Source organism: Fistularia commersonii, chromosome 11 (assembly GCF_037954325.1).
Source record: "Fistularia commersonii isolate RoL2024-O1a breed Wild chromosome 11, RoL_Fcom_v1.0, whole genome shotgun sequence".
NCBI classification, from domain to species: domain Eukaryota; kingdom Metazoa; phylum Chordata; class Actinopteri; order Syngnathiformes; family Fistulariidae; genus Fistularia; species Fistularia commersonii.
Window position 1 is genome coordinate 15,297,235 of NC_141294.1, and position 24,944 is coordinate 15,322,178.

General features: G+C 51.0%; 1 protein-coding gene across 9 annotated transcripts; it reads left to right on the forward strand.

Annotated features, from left to right (window-relative positions):
- The first annotated feature begins 398 nt into the window (after window positions 1–398).
- On the forward strand, window positions 399–24,929 carry phactr4b (phosphatase and actin regulator 4b). 9 transcript variants are annotated; one of them, XM_086155240.1, is made up of 16 exons: window positions 399–449; window positions 6,383–6,490; window positions 6,936–6,980; window positions 12,242–12,412; window positions 12,567–12,647; window positions 13,462–13,938; window positions 15,468–15,797; window positions 16,891–17,022; window positions 17,756–18,287; window positions 19,706–20,031; window positions 21,323–21,521; window positions 21,644–21,699; window positions 22,057–22,118; window positions 22,803–22,940; window positions 23,069–23,145; window positions 23,228–24,929. In XM_086155240.1, exons 3-16 carry the CDS (start codon window positions 6,968–6,970, stop codon window positions 23,241–23,243), a joined length of 2,610 nt encoding a protein of 869 aa, XP_086011366.1. In that variant the 5' UTR covers window positions 399–449; window positions 6,383–6,490; window positions 6,936–6,967; the 3' UTR covers window positions 23,244–24,929. The 9 variants fall into 9 exon arrangements, with proteins under 9 accessions (XP_086011366.1, XP_086011367.1, XP_086011365.1 ...); XM_086155241.1 differs by lacking the exon at window positions 399–449 and adding an exon at window positions 577–597; XM_086155239.1 differs by lacking the exon at window positions 399–449 and adding an exon at window positions 1,317–1,496.
- Window positions 24,930–24,944: the final 15 nt, after the last annotated feature.

Below are 24,944 nucleotides of genomic sequence, written 5' to 3' on the forward strand. Positions count from 1 at the left end.
ATATTAGCACAAAGATACATGCTGAACGCTCAAATGACACAATAATAACTTTAATAATCACAATAGAAACGGCGGTAGATTGTTGCGAATACAACATTTTGACCCAAATAAAAACAAATGGGGGATTTAAAAATGCATGAACAGAAGTCAAAAACATGGATAGGAAAGAAATCGGGGGGGAAAGTGCAGGTTTGTCAACTTCAACTGCATCTCAAAAATGGTGTTTTAACGCGGAATCATGTGTGAAAGAATGGAGAATGACTCGAATCTGTGAGAAAACGGATGAGGCTGGGAGCCGCTCCTCCACTCCCTGCCCTTGCAGATCAATCACCCGCAATGCATGCTGGGAGTTGTAGTCTTGCAAACACAAAGAGGAGTCGTCGTGTAACGCCCACGGAGCCGCTGCAGAACTACCGGTTCCACGATGCCCGGGCACGGGATGGTTTCCGGTAAGTGCCCGAAGTGTTTGGGACCTGGATCATGTCTGGAAGTCCGGCGGAGGGTGAAAGTGTGAGGTTGAGGAGGGGAGAGGAGGTGAGCGGGCTGCAGCGCCCACGCCAGCAGTAGATCCACGGGAGGAGGAGGAGGAGGAGGAGGGTGAGTGGGGAGCGGTTTACGGTGGCGGGTCCGGCCGGGGGGTTGGGGTGGTGGGGTGGAGGGAACATTACTCCGCAGACAATAACCCAAGTTGTGCCCCAACTTGGACTCCTTTCTTCTGCGTTGCGGTGCAGCTGCGGGGCGTTGCGTGCAGCCCTGCGTGGGGAACCCTCGCCCCCCGCCCCCCCCCCCTAACTCCCTCTGGTCTTGCGGTTTTGATTTCTGTCCTTCGCTCGAAAGTGCACTTCTGCATCGAGGGACGTGCACAACAAAGGATGCGTCGGTGATCCCCGTCGGTGGATGTCTTTGCCACGGTTACGCATCTGTTTCCAATAGCAACGCATCGTATTGTTTGAGTGGGGCGGTAAAATTATACGCTGCGCATATATTTTAAAGGCGTTTTCATGTTTTTTTTTGTTACCCATCTGTGATTGCAGCAGTGAAAACTTTCACTTTCTCGATCTTCATCTCCTCAAAAACGGCTGGCAGAAGATCACTTTTTAAAAAAATGATTGACACACGGACCGGAAGTGCTTTTCAAGGTCTGAATTCCCGATGCCTGCGCGTTATATTTCAACTCAATTTAAACAACAGCGAAGCAAATAACAACGATTTGTTATCATTTTTTGTTTTCTAGTTATGTCGTTTATTTCTTTAACCAAACAAAAACAAGTCCGAGTAGTGGTTTTATTTTGAAAGTCCGACACCGGAAGCGGCTTGCTCGAACGCGGGTGACTTGACGATTGGTCTCTCGGTAGCATCATGGGTTCAGTGGCGCGAGATCCGGGAGAGGGAGAAGGGTAAGGGTCGCTGCCCGGAGCCTCCGAGCCGGTCCCCGGGAGCTTTAAATCCGTCCCGCCCGATGCTCCACCCGCGGCTGGACGCCAAAAAACCCTCAGGTAATTCGTATTCCGCCGCGGGGAAGACGTGCCGGTCACCCGTCTGTGCGATACAATTGTAATTCCACGTATTGTTGGGGCGAAAGATGGAAGACGTGAGGCACTTGCTGCTCATCTTAGCGAACACCGGTGTTTTTAAACACCGTTAGCCGCGCCGCAATGGCATTGTTTCCAAATGAATCCGTGTTTTTAGACTCACGTTTTTTTTTTGTTTTTGTTTTTTCTTTTGTCTTTCAAGGACGTTATTGTGTGTTCACTCCGAGCTAGCACTGATTTCTCCAGCCCACAGGTCAGGCAGTGGTTTCCAGAGTAAGCTAGCACCCCCAAGCTAACTGCTGCCCTCACACTGGAACAACAGGCATCCCTACATTTCTCCCTATATTGAGTGTTTTTGTCGTGCTTCTTCCTTTAAATCACGTCACAATCAGGGAAAAATGCTGTCTCATATGCTTCAGCTCTTTCCATCCACTCCCCATTGGAAGCCCCTTCTTTTAATGGGCCATTAAGAGGCGCCCAGGATGACCGAGCTGTCGGTTGGGTTTGATTGATGGAAATGATCTGCAAGATTCTCCCTGTGTGTGTGTGTGTGTGTTTGTGTGTGTGTGTGTGTGTGCGTGTGCACCTCCCGCCCCCACCCTGCTTTTAGACAACAGCCACTGGCTAAGAGGTAAGGTGGAAATGCAGAAATGGAAAAGCGAGCATCCACGTCGGTCGCCACCTGTTGCGTGGCGTCCTGCAGCACAGAACGCTTGGAAGGACGCCGAGGTAGAAAAGTTTTCCGGCAAAGGCGAGGAGGAGCGTTTCGGGGCCCCTTTGCGAAAGTGGGCCACCGTTCCCTACGGTGGATGGCGCTTTTCTGGGGCAGGCTCGGTGACGACGCTCACCTGACCCCGATCCAGGAGAGACGCCGTCGTCCATCCTCTCCGGGGTGCGAGTGTGTGTTCGGATACTCGCGGCAAAACAAGACCGGGCAGAACGATTGCACGAGTCCGCTTTCCTACCACTTTAATCATTTTTTATTTTGAGTTATTTATTTGGAGGGTTTGTGTTTTTTTGTTTTGTTATGTTTTTTTTTTTTTTGCCAGAAGCCCCAGACTGGAGTTAATGATCTTTTTTCCCCGCACCTTCTCGGCGACAATTGTGCTCGAATTCCAAGCCCTGGAGTGAGAAGCAAACTGCTATTTAAAGATGGCACAACCCAGCCAGCTGCTGCCGTTTCCTCTCCCGTCGTAATTGAATCGAGTGAAATGCGCCATTGAGGGTGTGTGCGCCCCGCAGAAGATTACACAGTCGGGACTTCCAGGCGGTCCGAGACGGACACTTTTTTTTTTTTTTTTACGTATCTGATTGGCGCTCCTATTCTCGGTGAGTGTGTGTCGGCCGGAGGCTGGAGCCGGGACCGAATCCCGAAGGTCTACTCAAACAATCGGATGTGGGTTTTGTTAGCCAGAGCGTTCAAGAAAAGGTGGTCGATTCTGATTGTAAGACAGGATTTTTGCAGGAGTGGTGGTTGATGGGGTTTGAGGTGAGTTTTTCCTCCTGTCAGACCGCAGAAGCTGCAAACCCATTTCCCTCCCTCACAGAAAGTGTGTGTGTGGGAATGTCTTTTCGTGTATGTACGTGTGTGTGTGTCAGCTTGAGATGAGACAGCTTCCTGATGGAGTGACATGTTGATGATGAGGTCCGACTCCGTTTCAACCGAGTCATCACTTCGATGTCATTGTGTGTGTGTTCTGTGTGTGTGCGTGTGTGTGTGTGGCGGTGGGGGGGGGGTTAACAGCTAAAGAGGGAAGTAGGCCATCGATATCCCGCATTTTGGAAACAGTCTGAAAACGTCTGGGAGAAAGTGAAACGTTGTAACGCTTGCTCTCCGAATGTATACAGTCAAGGTTGGCACATTTTTGGGTGGTGGCAGAAAATGCCAGCAACTGCATCTCCACCCCCTCGACACAAACACACACACCGCGGCCTCAAATCCGTTGTTATTCCCAGAAACTGAAGATATTTTCTCTTCTCGTGGACGGAGGGCAGAGAACGGCTCCCCACTCAGCATGATTATTTTTGAGTCATACAGCTAAGGCTGCGGCACCGAGCGGGAGTGTAAAAAATTCATCTTTGACCACGGATACATCTGCCTCCTCTCAGAGGTGTTCTTCCAGTCTGTTTGCATAACTCCTCCATGACCATCGCAATGTTTTCCGAGCTCCTTTTAAGGGGTTTTAGGGCCGCGTTCGATGCCCGAACTCTGTTACTCGGCGTCCATCCCGGGATAGAGAAGTTGAGCGAAGCCGAACGCGAAGAGGAACTGAGGTCGTATTGTAATTTCTGCAGATTTGTTTCCCGCTGAATTAAAAGCCGGTCAACTTCCCCGTACCGCGTTCATACTGACACCGATGTATTTCCCTCCCCAGATTTACCGCTAACGGTGAGAGATTTGTCGGCTGATCAATAGATCGGTTTCGACTCAACTGGATTGTACAGACACCAAGTGCAAAAACGCAGCAGGTGCAGATAGAATTAATGAATTAACAGTATGTATACGGTTTTTATGTAAATAATGTACGAGTGACTTACAGGAAGGGTTCTATGGACATATTTTACAGATGAATATGTGCGTTCAATGTCATGCCCTGTACAGATAAGTGATGCAGAAAGTACAGAAACGCACAATGATGTTTTTCCACCCGGTTGTTGTTCATCAGCCGCGGCGTCGATGAACCGAAGTCCAACGTTTGAGCATCAACATCGGCGCCGCGTTACAGGCCGACTCCTTCAGATCGGCTTTCAGGGTCGGATTCTCACATCGGTCCGTGTTTCACTTCATTCCCCGGCTGAAAATGTGATGTTTTTCTCAGCTGTTTCATCGAGCGCGGGTCAAATATCAGGTGTTTGACCGGCATTGCGGTTTTAATACTGGATATTGTTATCCGGCCCCAAAGAGCTGCTCCGTCAGCTACGGTGAAATCCACCGAGGTAGAAGTGTGAGATGAACATCCAAGAACGTCATATCTCCATAACACACCCTTTTTTTTCTCTTTTTCGTGGTGGTGGTTATAAACCCGACATCGATTCGTTCTGTCTGGTTTCCGAAGTCGAAGCAAAGGTTAGAAATCTCACCAGCTGTCGCGACACCGCGGGCGGGATAACGTTACATCTGATGCGTCGATGGCTAGTTTGCGCGCGGCGCCGAGGTGGAGGAACGCTCGCGAGCGCGTCGGATGGAGTGCGATAGAAGAGTATAATGGAAGGAAAGGCGGAGAAGATGGATCAGGAGCGAGTCCATCGGAGGGACAGCAAAGTCGTGGACGGAGGAGGGATGCGAAGATCTGGGTGGAAGGTTTATGGATGGAATGAAGAGGAGAGGAAGTTTGCGGTTGTTAGAGGAGAGGGTTAGATGGAGGCAGATGATTGGCTGTGGGGCGAAATCATTGAAATGACATCTGCGATGAATAAGAGTCTTAAAAAAAAAAAAAATCATAAAATCCCATCAATCTGAAAAACACCAGATTCAGGCATCGGAGCCGCGAAGTTTGTTTCATCTATAATTAAATGATTGATTACGAAACTCTCGGCCGCTTTATTTCTGTCTGATCTAATTGCTCAATTCCCCCGTTGCCTTCACCGCTGCTAGAAATGGATCAGTAACACTGTTTCTCTTTATCCCACACCTCCTGCTTCACAAAGCCCGTCCCGTCGTCTCTTTTCAACTGACAAGTGCAGACGCCGATATTTGCATTCTCACGCGTAATAGTCCAGCGGGTGCGAGCGGGGGAGAAAAAAAAATCAGGGGGGGGTTAAAACGATGCGTGAACTAGGCTTTTCCCGTGGATTGATTCCACGTGAATAAAGCAACAATAGGAAATACAGACCATTGTCGGTGTGGAATCCGCGCCGCATCGCAGCGATGGGAGACCCGCCACGGGGATTTATCGTCGCTGAAATCGTCGTCAGGATTTATCAAGTTAAAGGAAATACGTCGCTTTTATTCGGTTCATCTTCGAGGCTTCCGTCGTACAGTTTTTAGGAAAAAGTATATTAAACCGTTTTGTCGATCGACATTCATTATTTTAAAGGGAAAAAGGCTGCCGATGGAGCCGCAGGTTTGACAAAGAACTCAGAACGCCGCTCGCTTAAACAGATAGCATCGCTAAAGTATATTTAGCAGTATTATGCAACGCGGCCGGAGTGCGATCTATTTTTTTTTTTTTCTTTTCACTGTCCAAACATTTAATGTCACAAACTGGGTCACAACATCGTGGGAAATCGATAGTCGGCAGACGTCACGCTCGCTCCGTGCCGCAGCTGTGCTAGCATCCCGCGAAAAAACGACAAATTTCTGGTACCGAGGAGGAGGAGGAGGGGGATGTTGCCCAGGTCTAATGCTTCTAATGTGTTTATAGCATCACGTATGTCATCTTTATTTTTGTTTTGTTTTGTTTTCCATCAACTGGTAATCTTGGCGAACGTCTCCCCGACCCCGGTTTATTTTCTCTTTGTTCGATAGATAAACATCTGCTAGCCATTCGGGTTTTGGCAACTCCCCGCGCCAAAACAATCCAGCAGACAAGTATTTCTGTCACACTTAAATCACCCGCTTCAGCTGCATAAAAGGCCCAGTCTGTGTTTACCAAGTGATTTAATCCGGCCAGCGCGGGCGAAGTATTTAGATTTTTTTTTTTTATTCATTTGTACTCGTTACACTTCAACACTTTGAATGACGCGCCGCGTCGCTCATCCTTTCTGGGGCATCGCCGTTTCTGTCACACCGTTGGATTAAAAACACATGTTTTTTTATTCTGTGAATATTATTGTGTATTGTTTGATCGTTTCCCTGCGTACGCTGCTTACGACTAACCGTGATCCAATTTCTTCCTTTTCTTTATCAGAGGGGGTGAGATGGGTGCAACTGCCATCTTCAGCCTGCTGGCGACCTGAGACAAACGAATACCGCCGATGAAGAAATCGACCGCAGCCTCCCCATGAAATTCTACCCTGTACGTTTCAAACTCTTTGACACGTCACCGCGACACCGGGTTTTATTTTGGTACGTTTAAGTCGAAACGACGCGCGTTAGCAACGATTCTCGTCCGATTCTCGGCCGACTGTATTAATGAATGAAAACAAACGTGTTGGGTTCTAATAAGATAGATGAATGGGTTGTTTTGAAAAAGGAAAAAAAAAAAAAAAAAAAGACGTCTGTGATATATTATTCATGTGGCAAATAAACCTGATTATGCACAGCTGCCGCAGCTCGTACCGAGATGTATCTCGATCGCTTCACGAGGATGATGAGAACCCTATTTTTGTCCTTGTTTTTCCAAACTAACAATTAATCGAGACCACGAAACGAGCGAATACTCCGGCAGCACGCGTGCACGCGAACGCGTCTCGGCCTCGAATTGCAAGCTGCCGCTGATGCTCCGAATGTTTGTTTTGCAGGAACCGTTGATTGGTGTGCCTCAAACTCTGTAATGGAAAATCGCGGTGAGTACCGAGTCGCCCGTTGCGGTCTGTTAAATGCAGTGTTAATGCCGCGGCGAGAGCCGGACCGCCGTTCTTCCAACTCTACATCCGCCGTGTTTACGAGGTCCGTCCCGGTTGGCGTTTCACCGGACGCTCAGGATCGCCGCCGTACGTCTCGGCGATCTCGGGGTTCTGATTTAAGATGGGTTGGTCCCCCGCTCTGTCGTCTTCCCGCCGCCTCGAAGTTTCACCGTCGTCCTCGCGTCCCCCTTTTTTTTGTTTGTTATTTATAGTTTTTTTTTTTTTTTTTTTTTTACTGGTTTGTTTGTTTGTCTGCTGGCAGGATCGTGGAGAAAGTCCAAGAAACTGGGTGGAAAGTGAAAGTGAAAGTAATGCTATAGAGTAATATGGAGCTCTGATCAAAGGGTTTGCATCCGCCATAACCAAATGTAATTTCTTGGTGGAAAGGGTTCCTGCTGGGTATTTGATCTCCATATTCATCCCTACTCCAAAACATTTAACCCTTTCCGGCTCGGCTGGTTTACGCTCGAGTTTTTTACGGCTTTTCCAAACTCGCACGGCGACGCCGACTCCCACTCTCGCGTATTTATCTGCGGTGCGGCGAAAGGAAGAGCCGACCCTTTGTTCTCGTTCACCGGCCATTTCAGTTTGTCACGTCCCGCACCTCTAACCCTTATTAGTTCCCCTTTGTACGTTTAATCACACTTTTTTTTTAATCTTCAAATGCTTCCGACGCTAAGCCTTCCCCGGCGCCAGCCATGTACGACTTCCTCGCTAACCGCTCTCCGGTTTCTAGACAAGACTAATATCGCCTTCTTTTGTGTCTCTCTGTGAATATGGCTGCCTTTTTGATTTCGGGGCAGTCAAAGAGAACGCCATATGGACAGACCGGTGATTTCTGCCTTTAAAACAGGAAGCATATGTTCTGGACTCGCCGGCGAGGGGTCGAGTCGAATTTTCCATCGTGAACGCGACACCTCGTATCGAAATACGCCCCGGGCGATCCGATCGTAAGGCGGACGCGCGGAAATACAGGTGGAAACGCGCTCAAGTTTGATTTCTGAGATGTCATCGCTCAGACCGCCGGCGGAAACGGAAAAAAAAAACCCGTTCCAACGGCGATAGCTGCATTTTTAATTTACACGATCCAAAGAAGCTGTCAGAGAAGTCTAGCGAAAAATAAAAGCTTTCAGTCGGATCCGGATCCACTCGTTTTAAGAGCCGTCGCCCAGGTGCGTGCGTGGGAGATGAAGTGACGTGTCACACGCTGTTATGTGTAAATACGACCGTTAACTCATATGGTCTTTTAAGCGGAAATAAGACCGTTTATTTGCACGCAAAACAAGGAAGTCAGATCCAGACAGGTATTTCACAGCGGCGAGCGTAATCGGCGTACCCGGCGTCCCGACCCGGTCCGTTATCCAGGTCAGGCCGACAGGTTCTGGACTCATGTGGATTGGCCGGGCTCTCTCTGGAAGCGGGCCCGGCGTGGAGGCTGGATGTGGGGCACGGCCAGAGAAAGAAGAACTGCAATTGAACACGCCGAGCTCCATCTTTAGAAGCAGCTGAGACGCAGCCAAACGCTCAGAAAACCCCGATCCGTCCCGGCGTAATGACACGGCTCCGCGCTCCGGATTCCTCCGAGCCTCTTTCGAGACGAGCTTTTCTGAAGACGGTTAAACCTCAAAAGGACTCAAAGCGACCTCCCCGACCCGATCCGTCCCTCGAATTCAAACGGCCGATTCCGGTCCGTCTCCCGTCACGCGAACGCCAACGTCGCGCTCCTGTCGTCATCCACCCGGAGACGCTTTTCGACACCCAAGCTGCACGACAAACACCCCGGCGGGTGCGACGTGGAAACGGTAGCGTACGGGGTCGACATATTTCCCTCCACGTCAGACCCACTTGTGAATATTCGTCCCTCCTCGTCACGAGTTCACCGACATCTCGCACCGCAGCCGTAATTAACGGAAGAATTGCGTCTCGGGGTCTCGACACCACCTCCACGCGGATCCTTCTCCCCCGATCGGCTCCGACGCCGAAGCTATTTTCCACTAATCAAAGGACGTCTCCCGCACGGTTTAGATCCGCTGTTATATCTGCTGCGCCAAAGAAATGTGTGTCAGACCGCGTTTCGATTTCAAAAATTCGAAGCCCTCGTTCCCGGGAGGCGCGACGCCGGCGCGCGTTACCGTAAACACAACTCGTCTTTTCTCGCAGGAATGGTCGGCATCTCGGAGGGAACGCTGACCTGCGCCGAGAGCCGAGGAGGGGAGGAGGGTCGGCCGGAGGGAAGGCAGAGGGAGGGAAGGTCTTAAGGAGATTGGAAAAGGGAGGGACTGACGTGAAGGAAACGGAGGAAGGGTGGAGAAGAAGAAGTGAACCCGAGGAAGGGGTAGCCGAGGGACCGGAGAGGAGGGAAGGCAGGTGCGTCCGCCGAGCCGATCGGATAGCGTGCACGTTTCTGGGCGCAGGACAGGTGGAGGCCCCTGCAGGGGCTGGATCATGGGACAGAGTCTTCGAGCGGAGACTCCGGCTCGGGACCGACGGCGGCACCACAACGGCGGTGAGTTTGCGGACGCGCTCGCAGGATGAAATCCGTTTATCGTCGCTTTTCGCAGGCCGATAAGAGCCGGACGTGGCAAAATAAACCCGGCGGCTTCCCTCCTCGCCGCTCCTCCTTCAGTTTCACCACCGCAAGGAATGTTAAATCACTGGGATCACGTGGAAGAATCTCAGCTGTGTTTTCACATACCTCCGCATATCTTCTCCGGACTCTCAACCCCGCACACTTACTCTCCGCCGGGTTAGATTTCCACACGACGATGAAACCAAAACAATCAAATAGATGGCCGTCTTATCGAACCGTGCGATTCCGTCAGTGTTAATCGAGTTTAACGCACGGGTCGGACGGTCGAAACGTTCGTTTCGGTGAGGTTTTAAAACGTCCGGACCCTTCCAGCAAACGCAAGATTCCGGAATAATAAATCAGGGCGATTATAACCTCCTTGGGCTGTCACTTAAGTAGATTAAATTTCGTAATCTGCCTTGCCGGGGGGGTTTGGAGGTATTTCCCAACCCGTAAGACCCCGCGTGCCCACCTGACCAGCGCCGCCTGGATCTGGAGGGGGTTTTTGTTTTTTGTTTTTTTTCTCCTGAGGGAAATGTGGCCTCTCGCAGGCTGAAGGTGTGGCTTGAGGATAGGGGGGGGGGGCGTCAGAGTTCCACACACACACACACACACACACACACACACGTGTTTCCTGAGTGGTGCGCCTTATCTGGCCGAGGTCCTGATTACAGAGTGTGACGACCAGAGTGGAAATATGTTTTATGTCAGTCGCGATTTACAAATAACCGCGGGTCACTCGGCCGACGGGTTCCGGCGGGTCGGACCTCGCCGCAGCTGCGTTTCCCCGCCGCCGCCGCCGCACGGCCGGGCCGCGTGAGGGGAAGAGGTTCTCTTTGTTCTCGGTCACAGAATCAGGGTGGAGTGCCGTTTCCTCCCTGTGTTTCCCAGTCCTCCTCCCCTCCTCAAGCCACCGACAACAACCCCCCCCCCCTTTACTCATGTACTTTTCTGTCTTTTTTTACCCTTTACTCTCATTCCCAGTCGCTCGCAGCTCCCGATCCTGGCCGGACACTCCGGACGCCTCCGCGCCCAAACAATAACAAGTTGCGGATTTTCGCTCCGAATTTCGCGAAGAACGACTCGGAGTGGATCCACGGGCCCCGAGCGAACGCCGGAATCGGCGGATGCGCTTTCCTTTTTTTTTTTTCTTCCCTTTGTTATTTCGTCTTCCTCCCCATCCATCCCTCCCTCGGAAGTGGAGTAACACATTTTTTACAAGTCCCGCCAGGAATTCGCTCATGGTTTCCTAAATGGACGGGCTGAGTCCCGCGCAGTCGTCATCGCCGCAGCGTGACTCCGGAGTGTGCCGGCCCGGCACGGCTCGCTGTTATCCGGCTTCAGCGGCTTCAGCTGAGCCGACGCGCACGAGGCGCGTCTGACGGAGCCGTCCGCCGTACGGGAACCTCGGTTCTGGATCACCGGGAAACCGCTCCGAGCGATGCTCGATCTGGATGTTATGGCGGCCGGTTTGAATCCTCGGATTTCCGACCCGCCGATATAAGCCGGATTTCCACGGTTCGGACACGTCCCTCGAACCCGGACTATCTTTGCTTTAGTTTTTAGCAGATTCTGCACCCCGACCTTTTGGCTCTTTTTGCGTCCCAGAACATTTCACTCTGGGGAAGCCGAGCGCTCCCTGCTTCTCCATGGCATGCTGTTTCAAATCACGCCACCACGGAAGCTGGACTCTAAACGCTCCCTGGCCAGGTAGCATTGTTTCCTCTTGTCGTGAGCGACGCGTTTTTATATTTTTCTTTCTTTTCCTAAGTGTATTAAGGAGGGGTGACAATTATTACCATCACAAACATGGCAGCTTTGAATGTTTTGTAGGTTTCGGGGGAAAAGTAACCAAAGGTATGTGACTGTAACCGACCCACTGTCAGTCAGTTTTGCGGGTTTACCCGCTTGAATTAATTCAAACACGATTTTTTTTTGTTTCCACCCAGAAAGCGGTTATCGTGGTTATTGCCTTCCTTTGTTGGCCGTTTGACTGCGAGCCATTGTGTGAAAACTCTCAGGGTAAACTGTCGTGGGAATCAGGCGTTATTGTCGCCGACACATCCTGTGCAACGGCGGTGGGCTATGTGTTTTTTTTTTTTTTTTTTTTTTGCTCTCTGCGCTGGTAAATATTATGTCTACCGAATACAGCAGCCGCCGCATCGCGAAAGCAGACGTTTGAAAATTCAGTCGGTTGACCCGATCTCAAACCGGTCCGCCGATCCTCGTCGGCGTCGGACCTCGACCGGCGTTCTTTCAGGGGGTTTCACGGTTAGTGGCGTGTGTTGTGAGTTTCCAGCTATTTTGTGAGTTTCCACACAGGCAGGGAGGGCGGGAAGGCCGATAAGGCACGAGTTCTCCGTCCGGCTAAGGAATGCGAGCGCTCGACGGCGAGAGATCCTGGCCGCTCGCCAGCGCCAGACCTCCGCCGTTAGCCGGCGGAGATGTGGAGGAGTCCGCCGGCTCTCGGCATCACCCTGCCAAAGCACACGCTGTCCCCGAGAACTAGCAGCTAAAGATAATAACAGCGCTAATGAGCGCGGCCCACTTTGCAGCGGATGAGCTCGGACTGTCAAAATATTAAGACCGCCGATGGATCCGATCTTTTTTTTTTTTTTTTTTTTTTTTAAAGATGATGAAGCCGAGCAGCACCACAGCACAATGGCGGGAGAGCCGGGCAGCCCGGAGGACAGCTACCCCACCCCGAAGCGCAAGGGCAAATTCTCAACCCTGGGCAAGATCTTCAAGCCGTGGAAGTGGCGCAAGAAGAAAAGCAGCGAGAAGTTCAAGGAGACTTCAGAAGGTTCGTGTCTCGACCTCCCGTCCGCCGCGACCGCGAAAATGCAAACGCCGGTTCTTCGGTTCGACCCGGGGGGGGGGGGGGGGAATCTTGTCGCCGCCGTGTGTCCTCCGCACCCGGAGTTTGAATTCTGGATTTATGTTTGTGTTGACGGCAGAACTGGAGAGAAAGATGTCAACGAGACGTACACGTCAAGAACTTATAGAGCAGGGAGTGCTGAAGGAGGTCCCGGACAACGGTACGAGCACCCCGGTGATTCACCCGATCTCCGCGCGACGGTGTCTGTTTCCACAGCGGCAGCCCCGAGGCTATCACACCCACGCAGACGCTCCTGTGAAACCATCAGAACATCATGGCAGGAACACTGTCCTCCCATCCAAGCGGGTGTCTGAGGCCTGTTAAAAAAAAAAAAAAAAAAAAAAAAGGCAAATGTACTTTCACCTTGCTGTGTTACAAAGTGACGTATTATATTTTTAAAATGGCATGCCGCTCTCTAGAGCTGAGGAAAAGTGGAACGAATCGCGCCCCGCGGCAAAATAGCTCTGAGAGGTGTGTGTGTGTGTGTGTGTGTGTGTGAGAGCGTTATGTGGCCCCTCTGCTGGCGCTGGAGCCCATTTATAAAACCTACAGCTGCTCCTTCGTCACACCAACGAAAAACACGTTCTGTCTACAGGGGTTGAATTAAGGGCACCTTCCTATTTTGTGCGTCAAAGGGCTGCAACAAGCTATTATTATCGCACACAGTAAACTCATTGTTTTTTTTGTTTGTTTTTTTTTTTTTTTCTTCGAGATTATAAGTCAGTGAAATCGGCAAAAAGAAAATGTTGATTTCACGCCGCCGGCGTTTTGTTTACAAACAGACGTGAAGAAAAAAGAAGCCGATGGGTAAATAAAAGCTTTCTTTTTTTTTTCCCCCGCAAACGGGACGTCGTGATACGATTAAGAATCGGTAGATCTCCGTTTGCGTCATCGAGGGACGGCGCTTCGTCTCCGTTATCACGGCGAACAACGCCGTCAGTAAGAGCCTGTTTTCTTTTCTCCCGCGCCGACAGAGGCAGATGCGGGGATCCAAAGTTTGAAGCAGCCGTACGTGAAGAACGGCCACACTCTGCCGGTGAGCGCCGGGAGGAGCCCCTGCAAGCAGGACTCGGACTTTAGGATGAACCCGGCTTGGTTCGCCCAACCGGATAACCGTAAAAGCCGGTCGCCATCGGACGCGGAGCGCAAGGGAGCTCCCGGCTTCAGAGCGCCGCAGGACGACGGGCGCCGCGGCGGCGGCGGCGGCGGGGGGACGGGCGCTCGGCACGGGGACGCCGAGTGGAAGCCCAACGCGGTCTGGCACGGACAGATCCACGGCCAGATGGACGAAAACAGGCGAGCGGGTCGGCTTCACCCCGACGACGGGCAGAGGAGGCCCGGCCTGCAGAAGGCCCCCTCGGAGGACGGCAGGAGGAGTCGTCCCGCCGAGCTGGACTGGAAGCCCACGCTTCCTCGACACGCGTCCGCCGAGGAGGGAAGGACCCGCAGAGGTGAGTCGTCTCCGCGTCCGCCGGCGAGCGCAAACAGGCTCCCCTCGCTCGCGGAAAAGCAAAGATAAGTCCGAGGGTATTTTTTTATGACCTCTATCAAATTCGCTCAACGGCGCCGTCCTCCCAGATATAGACAGGCCCCTGTCGGCTCCCGGGAGCCCTGCTCCAGCTACGCTTCCTATTCGGGAACGTCAGGGAATAGCGCGTCCTCTCATCCCCTCCTCTAATTAACGCGGCGTGATCACCATCGTTGCCCTTTAACGCTAACATTGTCACTCCGGTCGTAATTGGCGAAGAGAAAACGCTAATTGATTTTGCCGAGACGTTTCACTCTGAGAAATAATGGTGTTTAGCGCCGTTTTTAGTTTCGAGCGATCGCTAACGTGATATCCGGACCACTTAGATGCTCTGGCGGGTTTGTTTTTTTTTTGTAATAAACATGTCAGCGCGATGGGAGGTGCTGTAGATTTTCCGCATGCCGGCAAAGGATTAGCCCAGCAGGCCTGCAGAGAAGGGAGATTATAAAACATATTGATCATGGGGGGGGAGACAAACAGAGGACCGGTTCCAATAACGCCTTAAACAATCCAGCTTCTCGACCTTCTCAACCCTTCCAACCGATGTTTAGTTTAACGGCGGCCTCCGTATACAAACCGTCTCTCCGCATCTGGATTTCAGTCGTCGCAACTCTGCCGAACAGACGTTCGCGCGATCGCGTGCATCGCATCGACGTGACTTTAAATACCGAAGCGAAGGCGGCCGACATGCCGCGCCATCGTTTGACACGACGAGGTCTCAAAGCCCAAGGACGCCACGTGTGTCACGCATGCCTCCACGCCAAGCATGGCGTCCGGCGCTGAGGGGAACTGTTCTTTGTTTGAAATGAAAACCGTCCTTTTCCGCGGAATCTGATCGGGAATGGATTATTGAATGTGTCGTCATTTTAAGACATTCTCTGTTATGTTTCTGTAAGTTCTCATTAGCGCGTTAGCATGCTACGCTGTGATGTTTGTTGGTTTCCCGTCTGCACCTCCTCCTTCTCCGACGCTGTTTTCCTCTCCCACTCTCGGGCACATCCTCGGCTTTCCGTCCTTTTCTTTCCCTCCTCCGGTCCTTCCTCTCCTCCCTAGACGGTTTCCTCTCTCGTCACATGATATCGCGACAATAAGGGCCGATCTGTAAATAAACAGCTGTTAGCCTGCGCGCTACAGCTTTGGAGGAATGTGTGGGGCGACAGAAGAATGGGGGGTGGAGGCCCAGGGGTGTGTCAGAGGGGAGGTGTGTTTCTGCGGTAATTGCTGCCGCCTACACTATTTATTTTCTCAGCTGATCCCGGGATAACGCCGTTCTCGAACAAGCGGCGTCACGGAGGGGGCTCGGAGTGGTAAAATAGCGGAAAATGGCTCGGCGCTTGAAATATTCATAGCGGCGTGCGATATTCAGGGAGGGAATAAAGCAATAACGGAGGAGCTGTTTTACCGCCGCCGCGGAGGAACTCATCTCTATTCTCATTTCCGTTCATCCCGAAGAGTCGGAAAGCCACTTCGTCCCCGACCCGGAAGCCCTGAGGGACACCCTCCGTGAACCCCTGCCTCCCAAGCAGTCGGTGATGCCTCCAAAGTGGCTCATGAGCTCCACGCCGGAACCCGGCGCCGAGGGTCCGCCTCGCACCCCATCCAACCATCCCGCCGGCCAGTACCCCTCCCCGTCGGCGTCCAAACCCGTTCGGTCCGTGTCGTCGGCGGGCGCCGGCACGCTGCAGTGTTCGTCCGCGGCGCCGGCGTCCGCGCCTCAAGCCGCCAAACAGCCTCCTCTTCCTCCCCCCAAGCCGGTGACCAGGGGCAACGCCACCATGCTGGGTAAGCTCCGCCGACTCACCGCTTCATCTGTTTTCTCGAATCCGCGCCACAAAAAGGAACAAGTGTGCTCCTCGAGCGTCCGCTTAGTAACGCCAGGTAGGTCGCCCGCCGCCGCGGCCGTACAGCCGCGAGTCAGAAAAACCGCTCTCCTGCATCGGCATCCTCGTAACGACGTTATCTAAAGCATCTAAAGCAGCGAGCGCGGCCTCTCCCCAGCTAATTACTTATTACGCCCGGGCTATTTTAACAGCCAACTTTTTTCCCCCGGCATCTCACAGTCGGATGATAACCGGGACTCCCGTGGCTCGAAGCTGCCGCTCGCTCAGACGCAGCGCAGCAATCGCTGTTGACAGTGGATCGTCTCATCTGGGATCTCGCCTTAATTCCCACTCAAACAAGGCCGTGTAATTTTATTTATTTTTATTTTATTTTTTTCTCAACGAATGTTATCGACCCGCCGATGATTTTGATCCATCGCTCTGTTGCAGTGAATTTCCAGGGTTAAATTACGGAGGTCCCTTTGGATGTAAAAGCACACAGTATTTTTTATTCCTTTCCCGTGACGCCGCGTTTACTTCCATTTAATTGGGCTCCCTCGGTGGAAGTGGCGTTTTCTCAAAAACGAATTAACAGCGTAAAGCAGGGGCGGGCAATTATTTTGACTGGCGGGCCACATTTCTTATTTGATTTTTATATGCGGGCCACCTGGGTGTTTAATTGTTATATGAACAAAATTAAAATTGCAATTTAAAAATTTTTTGACACTTCATTTTAACTTTAAAATCATCGATGATCACATACATGTGTATACATGTACTGATATTATTTTGTGTAATCATCCACACAAAATTAAACGAAAGGAAAAAATAAGGCGTTTCCAAATTCCATATTGATTAAAAATACTAAAAATATTCAAAGAAAATAGCTTGGCGGGCCGGATAAAAAAAGCAAAACGGGCCGTAAAATGCCCGGGTCTGGCGTAAAGGAAGCATCCTTTTTGTGAAAGCGTGTCAAAGCTCGGCGACAAGTTGCACCCGCGTGAACCGAATCCATCCCGCACTCCAGCTGAAGGCCTCCGTCTCCTCCCCGTCAGTCTCCGCCCTGCAGGGGGGAGAGAACGCACAGCTTCCCCTCTACTGGTCCTGCTGGAAGCGAGAGTGCGACTATGACGTCTACCTGTCCCTGCCCGTCTACCTGTGCCGGCGGGCCGGAGGCCTGCGCTCAGGTAAAAAAGGTTGCCCTCCGGTATCTCCGAGGCTTCGGCGCCCGTGTCTGGAATGTCGTCTCCGGGCGTCGCTCCGCGCCTTTAACCTGTGGAATGGCCCTTTTTCCGCTTCCTCTGACTGGCGTGGAGGCGCTGCTTGCACGTGCAGAAGGACATATGGAAGGACAGGCTCGCGCTGGTTTCATCTGTTATTCCCCACGCGAGTGGACGTGGGTGAGCGAGTGGAGGAATGAAAGGGTCCTAACGTGTCCGTCTTCATGTTCAAAGAGGGAGATCCCACCCGGGCCCGGCCTGCTGCATGTTGGAAGGGCGGCAGCGCTGATCTCTCCTCCAGCTTCCGTAGCACGGCCACCGCTTTCCTTAACACAGACGCGTTTTAACGTACTTGTCAATGTGCGCTTGCGATTTACAGCTACGTTTGCATTTCAGCTTTATTAGTTCGATGCAAAGGGGGGAAAGGTGGGGGGGGGGGGGGGGTCGCGGGTGTGGAATGTGGTTCGGCCCAGAGCGCCGAGGCTGCACGCGCTGTATTTCCTCCCGCTCTGCGACCATGTTTCACACCGGCGTTGCCGCAGTCATGTGACCTGACTCAAGCGTCATGCTTACGTTCTACTTTCACAGCTGATGCATGTGCACTCATTTCACTCCGGCAAAAAAAAAAAAACGAATAGAAAAGCGAAAAGGTCTGAGCTGCGCGGCGAGCGTCCGTTATTAACCCGGCCTCTGTTTGCAGGAGACTTCACCCAGGCCTCCGGCGGCGCCGGTCTGCTTCCGGCCAAGCCGTCTCCTCCGATGCCGCCGAAGAGGACCACCCCCGTCACCAAACGCAACACGGAGGACCCCTCCGCCTCCAGCCATCCCGTCAACCCTTCCCCGCTGGCGCTGGAAGACCACGCCAATCTCTCCGTTAGCTTCCAGCTGCCTCCCCCTCCTCCCTCCCCTCCGCTTCCCACCCACATCCCGCCTTCCCCGCCCCGCCAACACATCCACACCCACCATCTCCACCACCAGCACTCCTACCCGCACCCGCTGCCCCAGCCCATACCCGTGTTGTTCGACCCCCCGAGCCCCACCGACGGGTCCCCCCAGCGCCCGGCGCCCGTCCCGCTGCACATCATGATCCAGCGGGCTCTGTCCAGTCCCGGCCCGGCCCAGCCCAACCCGGACGGATCCCAGCGGGCGCACGCCTTGCTTTTCGAGAACCCTCCAGAGTATCAAGCGGATCGAGGTCGGCCGCTGCCCGTCAGCATCCAGCCGCTGAAGCTGTGAGTTCCTCCGTGCACGCCGTGGATGGAGCGCTTTTGGTGCGTGAAAAGTTAAATCCGGAGCGGTCAGACATTATATTACATTACATTTGGCAGACGCTTTTATCCAAAGCGACTTACAATAGAGGACATAAGCACTGCAAATAACACTTGCAAATACAAGATGCACAGGAAATATACAGAACGGTAAGCTCGGGTTAGTGAGTTGTTTTTTTTTTGACAAAGACATACACAAACGTACACACACACCGCATAGCCTAACTTGCCACCTAACCTGATCTGGGGCATCAGCGCAGTAAAAAGTCCTGAAAGAGAAACGTTTTTACCTGTTTCTTGAAGGTTGAGAGAGATGATGCTGGTCTTGTCGCTTCCGGAAGTTTGTTCCACCGCTGAGGTAGTAGAACTGAGAACAGTTTTAAGTTTAAGTTTAGAAAGGCTTGCACGGTCGTGATCTCACCGGCGCAGTCCTCTCTGCACGTTTATAGATGTGATCTTTGCTCTTCTCCACAAACCGTTGGTCTACTTCAAACTCCGAGAAGGACGCGCTGTGAGCACCATAAGCGTTTCGATCGGAGGCCGGCAACCTTTTCTGCTCAAAGAGCCATTTGGACCCGTTTCCCCCCACAGTGAAGGAAACACACAATATGAATTTACACGGCATATAATGTTCTTTCTTTTTTTTTTTTTTTTTTGGAGAAACAAAATATGTGTTGCATTTTTTTTCTAAATCAATGAACAACTGCAGAGAAATTAAAGTTACATTTCTGCATGGAACAAAGCGTTTTTCAACGCCCTTATTAACGTTGCTTATTAAGAGCGACGAAAATATTTCAATACATTTTATTTGGATGTGACAAGATCAGAATTAAAATTACATTTTTAAATAGAACAAAAACTAAAATAAAAATACATTTTAATTAAATACTCGTTAATTGTTGCCAAAAGGAGCCACAGGGTTGCCGGGCAGATTAGCCATTCCGAGCAAAGCAACACCAGCAGCCGGCTGGATTCAAAGAGAACGGCTGCAACCCGTTCAAAATGACTTTTAAAAATGTTATCGTTATTTGTGTGCGTGCGCACGTGTGTATGTGTGTGTGTGTGTGTGTGTCCTCCAGATACTTTCAAGCTAGTGGGGGGTGGGCGTGAATATTTCGCTGCTATCATTTTAGCTTTTCGAGTTTATTAGCCCGTCAAGATGTAACTCTTGCGCGCTGCTAAACCAGAGGCCATGTAACTGGCCGATTCCCAAAGGGCAGGTCCAGGAGCACTGCTACGCGCAGGTACCGAGCACATTCTCCACGTGCACGTAGGTGACGAGTCCTGCTGAGAACCTTCACGTTGTTTGCAAGAGAGACTCGACGGCACGGAATCCGTAACTTGCGCGTTCGTGCAAACCCGTGTTCCCTTTTGCCCGGCAGATCCGAGGACGATTACTCAGAAGAGGAGGACGACGAGGAGGAGGACGAGGAGGAGGAGGAGGAGGAGGAGGAAGAGTACGACGGGGAGATCCCCCAGCCGGAACTGGAACCGCGGAGCCGCCGCTGCTTGGTCGGCGACGCCGGGGTCTGCGTCCTCCCCGGTGGAAATAGCAGCGAAGAAGAAGAAGAAGAGGAGGAAGAGGAGGAGGACGACGACGAGGAGAACGAAGGCCACGACGTCCGCAGAGAGGACAGCGATTCCGACGGCCCCGTTCTGTACAAAGACGAAGACTCGGACGAGGACGAGGAGGACGAGCCCCCGCTAAGTAAGCGGCGTATCGAATGTATTTATATGTATTTGTACACTCAACGGCCACTTTATAAGGTACACCATGCTAGTAACGGGTTGGACCCCCTTTTGCCTTCAGAACTGCCTCAATTCTTCGTGGCATAGATTCCTCAGAGCGTTCGGTCCATGTTGACATGATGGCATCACACAGTTGGCGCAGATTTGTTGGCTGCACATCCATGATGCGAATCTCCTGTTCCAACACATCCTAAAGATGCTCTATTGGATTGAGATCGGGTGACTGCGGAGGCCATTTGAGTCCAGTGAGCTCATTGTCATGTTCAAGAAACCAGTCTGAGATGATTCCAGCTTTATGACGTGGCGCATTATCCTGCTGAAAGTAGCCATCAGAAGTTGGGTACATTGTGGTCATAAAGGGATGGACATGGTCAGCAACAATACTCAGGTAGGCTGTGGCGTTGCAACGATGCTCAATTGGTACCAAGGGGCCCAAAGAGTGCCAAGAAAATATTCCCCACACCGTTACACCGCCACCACCAGCCTGAACCGTTGATACAAGGCAGGACGGATCCATGCTTTCATGTTGTCGACACCAAATTCTGACCCGACCGTCCGAATGTCGCGGCAGAAATCGAGACTCATCAGACCAGGCGACGTTTTTCCAAACCGCTATTGTCCAATTTCGATGAGCTCGTGCAAATTGTAGCCTCAGTTTCCTGTTCTTAGCTGAAAGGAGTGGCACCCGGCGTGGTCTTCTGCTGCTGTAGCCCATCTGACTCAAAGTTGGACGTCCTGTGCGTTCAGAGATGCTCTTCTGCCTACCTTGGTTGGAACGGGTGGTTATTTGAGTCACCGTTGCCTTTCTATCAGCTGGAACCAGTCTGGCCGTTCTCCTCTGACCTCTGGCATCAACAAGGCATTTCCGCCCACAGAACCGACGCTCACTGGATATTTTTTCTTTTTCGGACCATTCTCTGTAAACCCTAGAGATGGTTGTGCGTGAAAACCCCAGTAGATCAGCAGTTTCTGAAATACTCAGACCAGCCCTTCTGGCACCAACAACCATGCCACGTTCAAAGTCACTCCAATCACCTTTCTTCCCCAGACTGATGCTGGGTTTGAACTGCAGGAGATTGTCTTGACCACGTCTACATGCCTCAATGCACTGAGTTGCCGCTATTTGATTGGCTGATTAGAAATTAAGTGTTCACCAGCAGTTGGACAGGTGTACCTAATAAAGTAGCCGGCGAGTGTATATCCTGAACCCGGTCTTGACCCGCTCCCCGCATCGTCCGTCCGTCCTGCAGGCGCCCTGGCCAGCAGGGTGAAGCGGAAGGACACCCTGGCTCTGAAGCTGAGCGGCCGGCCCTCGGCGCCCGACAGGGAGCGCTTCACGCCGGAGAGGAGCTCCAGGGACGACCAGCCCCCCGGAGGGACGGGCCTCACCTGGCAGAGCCGCGAGCAGTGGGAAGCCATCCGCACCCAGATCGGGACGGCGCTCACCAGGCAAGCACGCCGCCTGGTTTCCACTCGGATCTTTGTCCTACTTATTGCCCGATCTACAAAGTTTTGTTTTAAAAATAAAACCTCTGCTTTTTTTTTTTTTTTTCTCTCTCTCTTCCCATCAGACGGCTCAGCCAGAGACCCACTGCGGAGGAGCTGGAGCAGAGAAACATCCTTCAACGTTAGTATGGCCTCCCGCTCTCCTTCTCACCTCCGGAGCAGGGATTGTGTTTCGATGCGTCGTTCCTCGCCGCGCCGTCGGGAGGGAAATATTTCTCGCCAAAAATAGCGCGGTTAATCGATGCCCTCCTTTTTTTTTTTTTTTTATTTATTCATCCCGTCCACGTTAATAAACACGCTTTTTTTCACGCAAGTCTTCTAAACGTGACTCGAGGATTTAGACTCCGAGACATTTTGAAGCGCGGATTACAGAGAGTCTAATTTTGGAAACCGCTTTGACTCTCCCTTCGCCGCACATCAAGCCAGACTAAATAAAACCCTATTTTATTGTTTTTCTTTTTTCCCGTCTTCATTCCAGCCAAAAACCAAGCCGACAGACAAGCAGAGGTCCGAGAGATCAAGCGCCGTCTGACGAGGAAGGTGAGCGACGAGGACGCCGATGTCCGATATTCAAATCACATATTCGCTTGTTGTTTAAGTTATGGGAAAGAGTAGTGGAAACTAGACTGAGAGCAGAAGTCAGCATCTGTGAACAGCAGTATGGCTTTATGCCTAGAAAGAGTACTACAGATGCAGTATTTGCGTTGAGAACGCTAATAGAAAAGTACAGAGACGGCCAGAGGGAGCTGCATTGTGTTTTTGTAGACCTAGAAAAGGCATATGACAGGGTGCCAAGAGAGGAGCTCTGGTATTGTATGAGGAAGTCTGGAGTGGCAGAGAAGTATGTTAGACTGGTGCAGGACATGTATGCTCGCTGTGAGACACTGGTACGGTGTGCTGTAGGGGTAACCGAGAAGTTCAAGGTGGAGGTGGGACTCCATCAGGGATCAGCTCTGAGCCCCTTCTTGTTCGCAATGGTGACGGATAGGCTGACAAATGAGGTTAGACAGGAATCCCCATGGACCATGATGTTGCAGATGACATTGTGATCTGTAGTGAGAACAGACAACAGGTAGAGGAACATCTAGAGAGGTGGAGGTATGCTCTGGAAAGGAGAGGAATGAAAGTTAGTCGCAGCAAGACAGAATATATGTGTGTGAATGAGAGGAAGTCAGGTGGAACGGTGTTCAAAAAGAAAAACAAAATGTTTTTCGTGCGTCGCAGTTGAGTCAGAGACCCACGGTCGCGGAACTGCAGGCCAGGAAAATCCTCCGATTCCATGAATACGTGGAGGTGACGGACGCCCAGGACTACGATCGGCGGGCAGACAAGCCGTGGACCAAGCTGACGCCGGCCGACAAGGTGAGCGGCGAGCGCGTCGGCCGGAGAAAGCGCTGGACGAACCCCCACCGCCGTGCGCAATATTAGCATCAAGTGTGACCGAAAAGCTTTTGTAAAATTCATCCTTAATCTCTCTCTCTCTCCCCCAGGCGGCCATTCGGAAGGAGCTCAACGATTACAAGAGCACTGAAATGGAGGTTCACGAGGAGAGCAGGATCTACACGAGGTATCCGCCGATCCTCCTCGCGCAAAAATCCACCCGCCGTCCGCCGGCTCCCGGTGTCTCACCGCCGTCTGTTCCCACTCAGGTTCCACCGGCCTTAGCGTCCCTTCCTTTCTCCCAGATGACGAAGCACTTAACATCTCCTCCGGCAAGAAGCCGCTCCCCGCGCAGACAGTTAGCCTTCATCGTTTCCAGAATGTACCGTACAGCCGTTTCGGGGGTCGGAGGCGGGGGCCTGAAACGCAGGAATGCTCCTCGTCCGTCCGTCCCCCCCCCCCCCCCCCTTTCCTCCCCCATCACCTTCTCACAGCATTATTTCACTAACCCGAGGTGGAGGTGGGTGAGGGACCAGATGCAGTATTTCTCCCCGGACAACAGGGGGAACCACGTGCCAATGAAGTGGAGAAACTTGGCGAGGACCTACAGAACAGGGCTTAAATCTTCTCTCTTTCTCTTTCTCTCTCTCTCTGCTGTAATGTGGTACCCCTCAGGGACTCGGATCTAGTTAAAACCTTTAACGCGGCCTCATTCTGTGTTGCCTTTTTTTTTTTTTTTTTTGTTTCTTTACCGTATAGAGAAATGCTAATTCATTCACCTTGTTAACATACAGTAATTATAGTAATAACGGTGAGAATGACGTCTAATATTCCGCACGGTAATAATAATCGAGACGAATGGCGAAGGCCAGTGTGTGCTGGAGGATGAAGACTGGGATATTCTGCTATCAGACCGGACATCTCTGGGATATTGTGTTTTCTATTAACTGTGTACAGATTGCTATCTGTGAAACATTAGGACGGAAATGAGAGATCTAATTAAAAGAAAAATATTTTAAATTGTAATTTCGATCACTCGAGCAGTGACAGCTTTTTTATTTGAGCCTTTTTTTTTTTTTTTTTTTTTTTTTTTTGCAGTTTTTCCTCGGCTTGCCCGTATTTATGGTTGTGATGTGAGGTGGCCATTTTAAGCGTCAAACTAGATGTAGACAAAAAAAAAAAAACAAACAAAAAAAAAAAAGAAGCGCGGGTGAGGAGGCAGTTGGTGAGTTTGCGTGCCAACGTACCCATCGCCTAAAGGACTCTTAAGATACTGGTATTCATATCAATTTTTTTTTTTTTTTTTTTTTTTCTGCAATCCACCGCATGAGCCAAAATAGACACCGTGGGATCTGGATGATCTGTTCATTTATACTTTTTTTATGAGTTTTTGTACTTCCCTTTAATCAAACATGCAGTGCAATGCATTTCTGTAGCCATTTCAGATAAGGTCAAACTTGTAGTGTCTACTAAGAGTTAAATGTAAAAAAAAAAAAAAAAAAATTGCAACGAGTGTAGATCAGGGACTTATTCAAAAATCAAAGGAAATAAAATAAATGTATGAGCGGTCAACAGGGAGTCACTTTTGGCTGGAACTTTTTTTTTTTTTTTTTTTTTTTTGTTTGAAGCTGCAGAAGCGTTTTATCTTGTGTTGTTGTCTGGCCAGTAGCTTACAGGGTTCTCTATGCTGTGTACAGGTGGGTATAGATTTAAACTGATGCTTGTGTATATCTTGTCTTCCTTTCATTTGAAAAGAAATTTTAAATATAAAAGTATTATAGGTTGCTATTTTTTTAAAGCACAAAATATTAGTTTATGATTAAAATGCAAATACAAAAACGGGAATAAGGAATTGTACCTTTTCGGTAAAAGTTCATTTTTAATGGAATGTGGAACTGTACGGACTGACGGTTGTTTTCTTTTTAACTGTAAATACTCGCACCTGGATCTAATTAAAACTCTTACAATTCATGAACCTTCTTTTGC

Bases quoted from the DNA above. Each gene is read 5' to 3' on its own strand.
- phactr4b (XM_086155236.1), top strand. From the start codon at position 9,486: ATGGGACAGAGTCTTCGAGCGGAGACTCCGGCTCGGGACCGACGGCGG. The intron at 12,648-13,461 runs GTACGAGCACCC...CCGCGCCGACAG, and splicing joins GAAGGAGGTCCCGGACAACG to AGGCAGATGCGGGGATCCAA. The intron at 15,798-16,890 runs GTAAGCTCCGCC...CCTCCCCGTCAG, and splicing joins GGGCAACGCCACCATGCTGG to TCTCCGCCCTGCAGGGGGGA.